This window comes from Lactuca sativa, chromosome 2 (assembly GCF_002870075.4).
Source record: "Lactuca sativa cultivar Salinas chromosome 2, Lsat_Salinas_v11, whole genome shotgun sequence".
In the NCBI taxonomy this organism is placed as follows: Eukaryota; Viridiplantae; Streptophyta; class Magnoliopsida; order Asterales; family Asteraceae; genus Lactuca; species Lactuca sativa.
Genome location: NC_056624.2, coordinates 151,012,257 through 151,026,336, shown reverse-complemented (window position 1 = coordinate 151,026,336; position 14,080 = coordinate 151,012,257). Strand labels below are relative to the sequence as shown.

Below are 14,080 nucleotides of genomic sequence, written 5' to 3'. Positions count from 1 at the left end.
CATTTCCACAACGGGATGTCCAACGACTGCATCTTGCCGTGCGGTCTCTGATGCTCGGCCTTGACCTTCCTGCAGATCAAACACCGCTCGACGTACCATGCCACATCCCACTTCATGCAGGGCCACCAATAGTCTAGACGAAGATCCCTATACATCTTCGTCGCCCCTGGATGAATAGAGAATCGGGATTTGTGCGCCTCCTCCATCAAGATCTGGCGCACGCCTCCGAGATACGGCACCCACACCCTACGATGTAGTGTCAATAATCCTCGGCTATCATAGTCAAAGGAGGTGACTTGACCCACTATTCACTCACTCTTCCGATGTTCCTCCTTCATAGCCTCCTGCTGAGCTCCCCGAATCTGCTCTAACAGTGGAGTCACCACCGTCATCCTCATACACACATCCCTAATCGGTGCCGCCTTACGGCTAAGCGCATCGGCCACCACGTTGGCCTTCCCCGGGTGGTAAAGGATCTAGCAATCATAATCCTTCACCACGTCCAACCACCGACGCTGCCTCATGTTCAGATTCGGTTGATCCATGAGGTACCTCAAACTCTGTGGTCTGTGTAAATGGTACATCAAACCCCGTAGAGGTAATGCCGCCAAATCTTGAGGGCGAAGACCACCGCCCCCAACTCTAAATCATGCGTCGGATAGTTCGCCTCGTGAGGCTTCAGCTGCCTCGAAACATAAGCAATTACATGACCCCTCTGCATCAATACCGCACCTAAGCCCGAGATGGACGCATCACAATATACCACAAAATCCTCTACGCCCTCGGTCAGTGCTAAGATTGGTGCCTCGCACAATCTCTGTCTCAGAATCTCGAATGCTGCCTGCTGCTCAGGCCCCCATCGAAAGACCACGACCTTCCTAGTCAACCGTGTCAAGGGTACGACTATCTTGGAGAAATCCTGAATGAATCTCCGATAGTAGCCTGCTAATCCAAGGAAACTCCGAATCTCAGATGGAGACTTCGGAACCTTCCACCTCATCACGGCCTCCACCTTGGCCGGGTCTACTGAGACCCCGTTTTGGTTGACGAGGTGCCCAAGAAACTGCACCTCGCGCAACCAAAACTCACATTTGGAGAACTTCCCTCCTCAAGGTCTCCAAAACCTCTCTTAGATGCTCCTTGTGCTCCTCCCGTGTCTTGGAATAAACCAAGATGTCATCAATGAAAACTATCACAGACCGATCCAGCATCGTTCTACACACGCGGTTCATGAGGTCCATGAACGCGGCAGGGGCATTGGTGAGCTCAAACGGCATCACCACAAACTCATAATGGCCATAACGCGTCCGAAACACGGTCTTCTGTACATCCTCCTCTCTGACCCTCATCTGATGATAACCTGAACACAAATCGATCTTGGAGAACCAAGATGCTCCCTGCAACTAATCAAAGAGGTCATCAATCCTCGGGAGTGGGTAACGGTTCTTCACCATCACCTTATTCAGCTCCCAGTAATCTATACACATCCGATTCGACCCGTCCTTCTTCTTCACAAACAGGATCAGGGCTCCCCAGGGTGAACTGCTCGGTCGAATAAATCCCTTGTCTAGCTGCTCCTGCAGCTGCGTAGACAACTCCTGCATCTCGGGAGGATCCAACCAATAGGGTGCCTTGGCTATCGGAGCCGCACCAGGAACTAGGTCGATCCTGAACTCTACCTGACACTCCGAAGGTATTCCAGGAAGCTCCTCCGAGAACACATCAGTGTAGTCTCGCACCACTGGAACCTCGCTCACCGTCGCCTTACCCATCTCCCAGGTATCCATAACATACGCGACATATCCCGCGCAACTCTGCTGAAGGTAGCGCCTAGCTCTCGCTGCTGAACATACTGTAGGTCCACGCTGCGGCCTCTCGCCGTGGATCACCAACTCTCCCCCACTTGGGGTCCTGATCCACACTAACTGTTATGCGCAATCTATCACTACCCCATTATGGCTCAACCAATCCATGCCTATAATCACCTTGTTCCCCCGCCAAGGGATAGGAACCAAATCCACCAAATAGCGCTCCTCGAATAACCTTAGGACACAATCCTTGAATACTGCCGACGCTCGCACCGATCGATCATCGACAATCTCTACCTCTAAAGGGCAATCCAACATGCCTAAAGAATCAGTAAACCTCTTGTTGAGCGTAAGGGATACAAATGATCGGGTGGCACCCGAGTCAAACAACATCTGAATAGGATTACCGTTCACATGGAATGATCCTAATGCATATACATAAAGCACATATCAATATCATAACATCACAAAAATAAAGTAAACGGAAAGAATCATACCCGTCACCACATCGGGTGCGGCGCGTGCCTCCTCTGTCGTCAGCTGAAATGCCCGGCTCCTCACCACTGGAGCCTCTGCCTTGCCCTGCCGGCCATCTGTAATTCGCAGGGTAGCTGGAGCCAGCGCCTTAACCAGCGTTCATGTTGTCAAATGGGGGCAATTGGCCTTCTTGTGGCCGCTCTGGTTGCAGTGAAAACACAGCAACTCCGACGTCTGAATCACAGGTGCAGGGGCGGTACGATCCCTGTTGAAGTACCCTAACTTGCCGCACTTGTAGCAGCCTGACGATCCCATCTTGCACGCTCCCTCGTGCGTCTTGTCGCATTTCCTGCAGCGGCCCCGCCCCTGTTGGCCTTTCGGCCCCGCATCTGATCCCTTGGGCTTCTTCCCCGAACCCCCATAACATGCCCCTCCTCCGCCTTCCTCTTCCGAATTTGCTCCAGATCTATCTCCCTCTCCCTTGCCCTGGCAATCATAGAGTTCAGGGTAGGGCAAGCTGAAAAACTGACATGCTCCCGAATATCAGCTCGTAGCATGTCATGATAGCAGGTCCTCCTCATATCCTCATCACCCGCGTACTGGGGCACCAGCAACGCCCTCTCCCGGAACTTGGCGGTGATCTCCGCCACAGTCTCCGTCGTCTGTCTCATATCTAGGAACTCCCTGGCCAGCTGCTGAAGCTCGACGGCCGACGCACACTCTGCCCTGAACCTGGTCACGAAGTCCGACCAGGTCATAGCCTCGACAGCCGAGGCTCCTAACGAGTCACCAACGGACTCCCACCAATCCCTAGCTCGATCTCTCAAACATCCTGCTGCATAACTCACCTTCGACCCCTCAGGGCAGAATCTAGTCAACTGTGCATACTCAATGTCTGCAATCCATCATCTGGCAGCTATGGGGTCCTTCGCCCCGTGAAAATCCGGTGCACCACTGCCCCGTAAGTCCTTGAAGGAAAGTGTGCGAGATCCCGACTGGCCGGATGCCATGTCGCTCCTGAATGCCCTGAGGTGATCCTCCATCATCTCCAATATCCCTTCATTGATCGACCCGAAGATAATGGGGGTCGACTCAAGGATGCCTCTGGTGATCTCTGACGCGATGAACTCGCGTAGCCCCTTATCTACTGGCTCGGAACCTGATCCCGAACCCGATCCCTCTCCTGTACTGCCAACTGTTGGCCTCGAGCGTAGTACCAACATTCTGAAATACAAAAGAAATAACAACTGATAGCGATACTGATACCTCTGGAGGGATCACACCTACTACAAGTTCCCTGGTCTTATCTTGGCCTTCCTTGGTTCGGGTACGGATCCTCTGCTTTCAGTAGTATGGGACCATACTACCTTCCACATCTATCCGTACATTCTCCAAGGACTGCCTTGACTCCACCAGATCCCTTTCGCTACCGCTGATCTTTGCTACTCTTATCCTAGGCTTACCCTAGGAAACCTCCGACTCCACCCACCCAATCCTCAGCTGCTGAAGGTCTCTTTGTGATGCCAATTAGCTATTACCTGAATACACTCACATGAGACGAGGCTCGGATAATCCTTCGAGTAAGGGACTCACCCCTACAACAGTTAGGACTCAAACAAGAGCTACACAATAGGATCAAATCCAACACTCTGAGATTATTCAACCCTAATCATATGTGACTTTAACGTATTCACCTAACAGCTAACTCCCATCACTCAAAGCCCACATAGCGCAAAGCAAACAAGATTTGGACAAAAGAAACAATCTCAAGCAACTATATCCTCGTAGAGAAAAACTGAACTAGCATACAATGATAAACTCGTACTATCAGACATAACCTAAACAGGCTATCCTACTGCTGTCTACTCAGTTCTAGCATGCAACTTTTCATACACTGAAGCACATAAAGCAGGCACATAAGGCATCACTCTTAGATCCTTAGTCCTATTCTAGCATGCTGTTCTACTGAAACTAATAAGCATAACATAAGCTTGTATGGGTACTTTGGGGAATACTTACTTGAGTTTGGCCGGTCGCGCACATCACACACTTTGTTCTTTCTAAAAACCCTTTACTTAGCCTTTTAGAAAACATTTTCTTTTTCCAAAGTCTTTTAATCCCTCGATTTGAGTTCAAACACCACCGAAGGTGTGTCTGAATCCCTCAAACCAGGGCTCTGATACCAACTTGTAACATCCCAAAAATACGAGCCAAAAATTTCATTTTTAAAACATATACTTAGCAAAACATTCGAAATAAAATGTTCACCGATCATAACATTCCATAAAGATATCGCATGTTTGGAAAAACATTTTCATAAAACATAATAATGTCAGAGTACAAATCCCCGGGAAGATCTCATAGTGCGGAATACAGGGCATGTGTGTGATGGGCCACTACCGCGCCAACTCTTTCCCCTTCGAAGAAGAGGTACCTGAAACCAAAACTGAAAACTATAAGCACGAAGCTTAATTAGTTCCCCCAACATACCACATACCATACAATCACATAACATACATATATTGTCAGGCATATTTGGGTGCCCGACCTACCCCTTCAGTCCTCTCGACCGGATACTGTCTAGTGTATCTGGGAGCTGGCCTCCCCTTCGGTCCTCTTAACCGGATACTGACCAGTATATCTGGGATCTTGCCTCCCCTTCGGTCCTCTCGACCGGATACTGACTAGCATATCTGGGTGCTTGCCTCCCCTTCGGTCCTCTCGACTGGATACTGACTAGCATATCTGGGTGCTGGTCTCCCCTTCGGTCCTCTCGACCGGATACTTGGGACTATTTCGCCCCCTACTACTACCACATAACACATATATCTCATAATCTATCTAGCATGGCTGGGCATGACCGCCCCTTCGGCCCTATCGACCGGTATACTGGGGACTATCCCCCTACTGTCACTAGCACATGACATCATACCATACTAGCACAATAACATATCACAGGTAGTAGCAACCCTAGATGAATATCACAAAGACAAACATCTATCATACAATCCTACTGGTGGGCCGGCATTGTGGCCGTAGACCCACCGCTACTGGAAGGTAACCCACCTCAAAGTAGCTGCTGATCTGCGTGGGAACTAACTGTCTTCTGTTACTGCCGCTCCGGAAATCCTCCGGCTACAATTCCCACAAAACCCTTAGACAAATACTGCTAATCGACCTCAGGGTAAAATGACCATTTACCCATAACCAACCAAGAGTCAAAGTCAAAGTCAACTACCAGTTGGCCCGACTCGCCGAGTTAACTTGCCAACTCACCGAGTCCCTATCCCTTTGCCCGACCATAAACCCGTCTCTACTCGTCAAGTTAAGCATTGACTCGACGAGTTCTCCTACTAAACTAAAGGCCAATAGTCCTTCATCCTACTCGCCGGGTTGTATGAACAACTCGCCGAGTTCATCTTCATCCTAAGAACACTCTATGCTGAGACTCGCCGAGCTGTATGAACAACTCGTCGAGTCTGTTCTTGAGGCAAGAATATTGCCTTGAACTCGCCGAGTCATGGAATTGACTCACCGAGTTACTTCATGAGTGAGTCTGGCTTCCGACCCACTGAGTCACACCCCATGACTCACTATTCCAACCCGCAACACGAAAAGGGGGACAACTCGGGGACTCGTGACTCGACTCGCCGAGTCCGAGGAATGAATCACCGAGTCTGCCACATGCAAATACTATATACTCGATTTTGCTTGAATCCAGCTCATGCCATTCATAGATCTGGGTTTCTAGGGCCTGATTAACACGTAGAGTTTCCAACTTTACGTGTAAATAAACACCAATGAGGGTTATAGGGCTCAAAATGCACCAAAAGAGTAGATATAGGGCTTTCATGTAATATGGCTCCATAAAGGTAGTAGATCCAAGCTCCTGGAGCTCAATCATGCCTAGATCTAGAGGCTAAACAACTTATTACCAACCCTAATACACAAACAAGCTTGGGGAAAGGCTCAAGAAGGACTTTCATGGAGCTACAAGGGACAATAAGCATGAAAACAGAGGGAAACTGAGTTATACCTCAAGGAAATCACTCAGATAACACAAGGATGCCTGGCCTCCTTCTTCTCTTCTTGATCTACTCTCCTTCCCCCTCCAAATCTTCAAGAAAACACACCAAAATGCTTCAATCTCACAAGGAACAAGGCTTGAACGAAGTAGAGAGCTCTGAGGGTAAAGGGGGCGAGCTTGGGGGCGGATAAGAGGGTTTAAATAGGGTGCAAATTGTGACATCCCCAAAATCACGGCCAGAAAAGATCGATTTCATTTATGCTTTTTAAAATAATTTCAGAGTAAATCCTTTTGATTTAAAAGAGTTGCGGAATTTGTTCCCAAAGCAAAATATGATAAAATAATATTTATCAAAACATTTCATCAAGAGATGCATTTTCATTATATAATCAAAACTCGGGATGTCATGTTCCGATATAGACCATAAAGCATAAACAATAACATTACAAGTCATTCAACAAATATATACATATACAGACTTGTAAACAAAACAACTCGATGATTCATCCATCTTATGCCCTTGCGCCACTTCCTGTAATACAAATAAAACTGAGTGGGTCAGGCTTGGGATCCTGGTGAGCATATAGGGTTTTCAGCCCACAATAAATAATTATATTTAATTTCACCAACCAACAATAACCCGATTACCCATTCACGTTATCCTCACTTTACGTCCCTAAAACAACATCTATCTCAAGGGACCTAATCTAGGATTTTCATCGGGACGGACATTACTGCTAAGGGGTTTCCTCAACAATAGATATCCTAAAGGCAACCATGAGGGGGATAGAGTACACCGGTGAACACATCGTTCACAACACCTACATGTTATGAACCTGCTAGCGTTCCACAGGACTGTCTAGAAAAAGTCTGTGGTCGTTATCCATACTCCGCTGAATAACTAGATCAACAACAACAACATCAAGACCTCTCATCTGTTTATCACACACCAACTATCTACCCATGTTCTACCCAACATATTAGTAGATATATATATATATATATATATATATATATTTTTTTTTTAAAACCTGTATAGCATTCTCATTCAATACTTATTCCACATAACAGATGAGGCACACCCACATATCACGTATTTCATAGAGAATAAATCAGATATATGAGATAGAAGAAAGTGAACATACATTCACACACATAACAACAAAATTATACACATAACACATATTTCGTATAAAATACTTCATAATTATGCGTTAGAAGAAAATACTACACACTCACTTGATCAGAAGATGACCGGACAAAACTACGACTTGTAGAAGCAGTATTCTTCAGTAGATCTGGAAGATCTTCACAAAAATTGGCTTCTCGCGGGCAGAGTTTCGGCTCGGGAATCTTACTTCTCGGGATCTTCGGGGCTTCAGAACTTGCTTTGGGGCTCGGGAATAATTCCGGGGCTTCGGGTTATAATTGGCACGCAAATCGAGGCAAAAACTAGAGAGAAGGTAAGAAATTGGCAAAAGAATTAGGTTGCGGCGTACTGCCTTACGCGGGGCGTACTGCCTCCGAAATCGTCACTGCTTACGTATCCGGAGAACTCGAGTGCGAGGGTCATCATGCTTCGTGTACGCTGGGCGTAACCCGGATAAGTCCGGTGACTCCCCTTCGGATAATATCGAGTTTAATAATTAAATTTATATTTGAATTATTTAATAAACTTCGAAAATTCATATCTTCTTCATACGAACTCCGTTTTTGACGTTCTTTATATCCACGCATAAGTGAGACTACGTTCTACAACTTTCGTTTAGACTCCGTCGGCTAATTTTGATTTCATTTTTATTATTTATTTTTAGTAGGCCGGGACAGGAAAACTCCGTTATAAATTCATAACTTCTTCATCCGACGTCCGTTTTCGCCTAACTTTTTATCGCTTTACTACTATTAACGAGATCTTCGATTCTCGTATAGATTGTTTAGACCAACAATCACTCGATCTCGAATCGAGTATTCGGGCTGCATACTGCTAAGTCGAAATTTCGGAAAATCATAACTTCCTCATACGAAGTCAGATTTGGGCATTCTTTTTATGCACACTCTCGGTTTAACAAACTCTATGATATTCGTTTAGATCACTAAGGCTAAATATCGCTCTAACGTAAATTTCACATTTTACGTCATTCAGCGTTGCCGGTTCTGTCGCGAAACTTCGACAAGTCATAACTTCTTCGTTATAACTCGGATTTCAGCATTCTCTATATATTTGGAAACCTCATTTCAACTACTACAACATTATCCATAGATATAGAGCTTATCTAACATTTCATTTTGACGTTTATTTTTATTCTTAATTACATTAAGACACACAATTAAGCACAAAACACATAGTACTCAAATAATACACTTTTATTATTTCAAAACGAGTTACAAAGGTTAACCTAGAATATTATATTAACATTAATGACAAACCCAGAAACACAGGCGTTACACAAACCCTTGAAATTTAGGGTTTCATCAGACAGTTTGGACTCGCCGAGTCCAGAATGTGGACTCGCTGAGTCGCCAACTTAAACGTGCTCCCAAACCCGTCTCCACTCGGCGAGTCGGGCCTACAACTCGCCGAGTCCAAGGCTAAAAATGAAAATACTTAGATAGATTTTACGTACCAGGAACCAGGTGCTACACTTTTAGCCTAAAATCAATCGGGGGCGGGGGAACGGGGGTGGGGGTAATAAAGGGGATTCGGGGGCGGGGGCAGGGGTAGGAAGACAGAACATTTCGGGGGCGTGAGCGGGGACGGGGGAACAGGGAAATTTTGGAGGCGGGGGCTGGGGATGCACTCCCCGTCCCGTTTGCCCCCGTTGACATCCCTACTTTGGGAGAAACTCACTAAGCTTAGACTTACAGTTTAAGTGTTATGTTTCAGGTGCTTCTGATGATTGCGACAATGCGAAGGCTTGATCGTACACATCCTTCAGATTTTAGAAGATTTGATTTTGAGATACTATGATTTGTGATTTTGACACACTGGAAACTATGTTGTGTAAACATTTATGGTTTTTGGTTGGTTTTGAAAAATGAAAATTTTACATTGATTTTGGGGATGTTACAGAAGGTTTCGACAACACCTCTCTCCAATCCATACAAACTCTCTTGCAGTTCTCTCAGACATTCTTATATAATCGTCAATCGAATCAGACAACTCCCCCATAATCATAGGCTTAATTGCTGGAACATTGTGAATCCTCACTTATCTTTAGCGTTATATCTCATTTGAAAAAAATTCATACCTAAATGTATATTTAATAGGTAAAAAATGTATTTAAATTACGTAAAAGCTATATTTATAAATTACAAAAATTCAAAAAAAAACAATACATGCTTTCCAAGGCGTTGACTAACCGTATAATTTTTTTTTCGCAAACAAACTTTCATTTGAAATCACGTGACTGGTAGACACAATTATTTACAAAATAATTCCGAACTAGACGTCTGTGCCCTTCTTTGCGATCTCAGTTTAACGCTGCACGCCTTGTTAATAGAGGAGTTGGATCTGGTTGTAGTAGCATGTTTGTACAATACTGATACATCGTAGTGGCGAAGATATTGTCATCGGCATCATCGTTGCATGGGTGGAACAAATCAAACATATCCATTTTTTTTGGAAGTATTGAAAGTTTATGAAATATAGAGAAAGGAAAAAGTGAGGTGAATGAATTTGGTATATATTGTTTGCATTTATAGGTAAAAGATTTATTATTATTTTTGTAATATGGTTGTTTGAACGGTCAAAAATTTGAAAGTTGCAGCTAGTTATAACCACCACGAAGCATCACATAACGGCAGAAGGGGAAGGTGTTCCCCATGTTAACGACATTGAGTTGTAGAGACGTAGACAATAACGGGCCGTAACGTGGCCACACCGGATAGTCTTAGAGATGGCTTGTCAATATGGGCCAGCATATCTTGTAATTGTTTTTTTGTTTACAAATACAACTTGGGCCAATGTTTTTTTTTTATCAGACTGAAGCCCAGGCTCTGCGGTAGCGTTTGGTAACTGGCATCAGTTCTTCAAGTCGATCCAATTTCCAAGCAGTATTTTGGGTTTTTGAAGAAAACTAGAAGAAAAGCAAGACAAAACCCTTTCTACCTGTCCCTGTGCTCGACAAGCATCACGCCTCCGCCGTGCACGGTGTCTCCCGTCGACGACCTACAACATTTGCAAAGAGCGGGGCTCTACTCTATCCGACAGAAGTTACCTATTGTCATATACAGGCAAATTGATGGCGGAAGAAGCAGTACTGGGATTTCTGGAAAAGAACGAACAGATAATAGACTCAGGCGTGTTCGCTGAGGAACAAGGAATCAGTCATGACGAGATTGTCAACGTCATTAAGAGTCTCAATGGTTTTCGATTCGTCGAAGCTCAGGTCTGTTTCTTATCCCTTTTCTAATAGAGAAATGCAGGTTACAATATAACTCGATTAGCTAATTCTGTATATCTAACTGACTAAGTGCCTACATTATAATTGCATCGAAGTATAGTCTAATATGAAAATTAGATTTAACCAATACGTTTGGGATAATCCAATAGATGTGATGAATGGTCATATTTGTATCTCCCAATATATAAACTAGAACATGATTTTGCTTATAGGATATCAAGAAGGAGAGATGGCAACTTACTGATGAAGGCAAAACTTATGCTGCTAATGGATCTCCAGAATTCCAACTTTTCATGGCAATTCCACCTGAGGGTATCTCAATAGTAGAACTTAAGGTTACATGAAGTTAATCTGTTTTCCTTCTATGTCTTTTTTGAATGTTGGAAGATATACTAAATGAATTTCTTTTTCATATGCAGAAGAAGTTGGGAGACTCAATTTTTGCAATAGGTAGCAGGCAAGCAAATAGAAATAAATGGCTTGAAATGGGAAAGTCACAAGTCTCTAGAAAGGTAAATATAATCTTATATATGCTGTTAAATTTGTTTGTTCTTGATGTAATAGAAACTAATTCTTCATTACTTTTGATTTTGATGATGTAGGTTGAACATGTTGATGATAATGTGAAGGCTATGCTTGTAAAGATAAAGGATGGAGAGGTACATATTACTGTATTACATAACTTTATCATATACATTTTTTCTTCTTGTGAAATTATAGTTCAATATTTAAAATTCTTATAATTTATTTCAGACTCTCAACAAAGAGGATATTACTGCTCTGAAGGGAAGAAAACTAATTTCTCCACAGTAATATTTCTTTATGACATCCTCTTTATAATTTATATCTCTTTAATTTTACATCAATTTAAATTTGAATGTCCATATGCTTTTTACAGGATATGGAAAGGCTACTCAGTCAAAAAAGGTCCAAATTATGCCCCCAAAAGAAGGAAACCAGCCACTGATTTAACCCGAGAAAATCTGCAAAAGTATTCAAGAATACCAAATTCTATTACTGAATCTCATTTATAGTAAGAAGAATATAAAGAAAACAAACTTTATAAATATTGACACACATATTTATTTTTTTGTTTACAAGGGGTGATTGGAAGGAAATGCAGTTTAAAGAATATAATTTCAGTGCAAAAGGTTTGCCAGTTGAAGGTGGTTGTCTCCATCCACTGCTCAAGGCAAGAAAATAATAATATCTCATATTCTATTTTCTATTTATTAATAGTTTAATATTCATTTTGTATAATTTGTTTTTCACCAAAAGTAGATTGCTATATCTGACATTTAAGTCATTACAGGTTCGGCAGCAAATGCAGATGATTTTCCTTCAAATGGGGTAATATAGTCTATTATCAACTATAAGTTTTTTTTATAGTGTGTATAAATTATTAAATTATAATACTTTTTTTGTTTGATTACAGATTTGAGGAAATGCCAACAAACAATTTTGTTGAAAGCAGGTAGCTTTAATGTTCTTCATTTCTAATGATTCTCGTATAATAATTGTTATCACTTATAATTTATAATCACATTTCTGTTTCTTTTATTTTTTCTGTAAAAAATACAGCTTCTGGAATTTTGATGCACTTTTCCAACCTCAACAACACCCTGCACGTGATTCACATGACACTTTCTTTTTACGAGGTATATTCAAACTATTATTTTTTTGTTTTTTATTTTTAAAACTCTAATGCTGACATGGCAATCACGTATGTAGAACCTTCAACGACAAAGACTCTTCCGGAAGATTATGTTGAGAGGGTGAAGCAGATTCATGAATCTGGAGGTCATGGATCAAGAGGGTATTCCATCTTATAAAATATATTATTATTTTTATTATTAGTAATATTTGTATCTAATAAATATAGTGAAATTTCTTTTGTAGATATGGATATGATTGGAAAAGGGAAGAAGCAAATAAAAACTTATTAAGAACTCACACAACTGCAGTCTCATCAAGGATGTTGTATGCACTTGCACAGGTTTTATTCCAACATCATTTTTATATATTTTTTATTTTGTGAAGTTTCTTTGTGTATATAAATTTATCAAGTGTTATATATTTTTCAGAAACCTTTTGAGGCAAAAAAGTACTATTCTGTTGATCGGGTTTTCAGAAATGAAGCTGTTGACAGGACACATCTTGCAGAGTTTCATCAAATAGAAGGTATATTTGTTTCTCATTTGTGAATAAATATCAATTTTTTTTTTTTTAAATTTCTTGTAGGTATAAATATTAAATCATGAATATTATTGACATTGGTTTTATTTTTGGTTTTAGGGCTAATTTGTGATAGAGGGCTTACTCTTGGGGATTTGCAGGGTGTGCTGTATGACTTTTTCTCCCGTTTGGGTAACACATCTTGTTTTGGTTATTATTATGATTATATTACAATTTTATTTTTAGTGTCAAAAAATATTAATTTTATTACAACTTATTAGGGGTTTAATCGAGTTTTATTATGTTTAGTTTTCTTTTTTTGTGAAATAAAGTTGGCTCATTCCATTCCTGCATGCCAAACAAAAACATAATAAAACTTCATGAAGTTATTTTAAAAATAAATTTTTGCTTATATTGAAAAAGAAATTTTGTAAATTAAAATAATACAAAAAAAAGCTAAACATATTTTATCGATACAGGAATGTCCAAGTTGCGTTTCAAACCTGCATACAATCCATACACTGAACCCAGCATGGAAATATTTGGGTAAGAAATAATCATAATTTGTATTTCAATTAATAACTTGAATAATTTTTTTATTTTTATATGAAGAATTTTTTACTATCTATTGTTGCAGTTATCATGAAGGATTCAAGAAATGGGTTGAAATTGGAAATTCTGGGATGTTTAGACCTGAAATGTTGCTTCCTATGGGATTTCCTGAGGATGTTAGAGTTATTGCTTGGGGTCTTTCTTTAGAAAGGTATGTGTAAATATATACTGTCTTTTTTTTTAAAAAAAAACATGATTTCTCAAAGTTTTATGCATTGTTGATCTTTATAAACATTATATATAAATCCATTTCACAGGCCAACTATGATACTTTATGGAATTGATAACATTAGAGATCTCTTTGGGCACAAGGTATGTGTAATTTCTTTATAAATCATTAAATAAATAAATTTCTACAGATTTAAAAGCTTGATCTGGTTTTCATTTGTGTTATTTACAGGTGGACCTTGGTCTGATTAAGAGCAACCCAATATGCCGGATTGGTCTGAATTAAGAGTTCTATATACTACTAATTTATGTACACGATACCCATGTTTATGATTGTTTTGGTTGTTTGCTTGTTGCTTTGATTTTGTTGAAGACGTTGAATGGTCAAATTTACTATACTAGTTTTTTTA

At 41.3% G+C, this 14,080-nt stretch overlaps 1 protein-coding gene across 1 annotated transcript; it reads left to right on the top strand.

Annotated features, from left to right (window-relative positions):
- The first annotated feature begins 10,361 nt into the window (after positions 1 to 10,361).
- LOC111918910 (phenylalanine--tRNA ligase alpha subunit, cytoplasmic) lies at positions 10,362 to 14,080 on the top strand. Its single transcript, XM_023914532.3, has 18 exons — positions 10,362 to 10,700; positions 10,928 to 11,050; positions 11,135 to 11,227; positions 11,318 to 11,374; positions 11,469 to 11,524; positions 11,614 to 11,706; positions 11,817 to 11,907; positions 12,028 to 12,065; positions 12,151 to 12,189; positions 12,297 to 12,373; positions 12,447 to 12,531; positions 12,615 to 12,711; positions 12,800 to 12,896; positions 13,011 to 13,082; positions 13,370 to 13,436; positions 13,528 to 13,653; positions 13,760 to 13,814; positions 13,903 to 14,080. Exons 1-18 carry the CDS (start codon positions 10,554 to 10,556, stop codon positions 13,954 to 13,956), a joined length of 1,467 nt encoding a protein of 488 aa, XP_023770300.1. The 5' UTR covers positions 10,362 to 10,553; the 3' UTR covers positions 13,957 to 14,080.

Coding starts and splice junctions, on each gene's coding strand:
- LOC111918910 (XM_023914532.3), top strand. CDS start 10,554: ATGGCGGAAGAAGCAGTACTGGGATTTCTGGAAAAGAACGAACAGATA. Junction 11,228..11,317: donor AGTCACAAGTCTCTAGAAAG/GTAAATATAATC, acceptor TTGATGATGTAG/GTTGAACATGTTGATGATAA. Junction 12,532..12,614: donor GGAGGTCATGGATCAAGAGG/GTATTCCATCTT, acceptor TTTCTTTTGTAG/ATATGGATATGATTGGAAAA.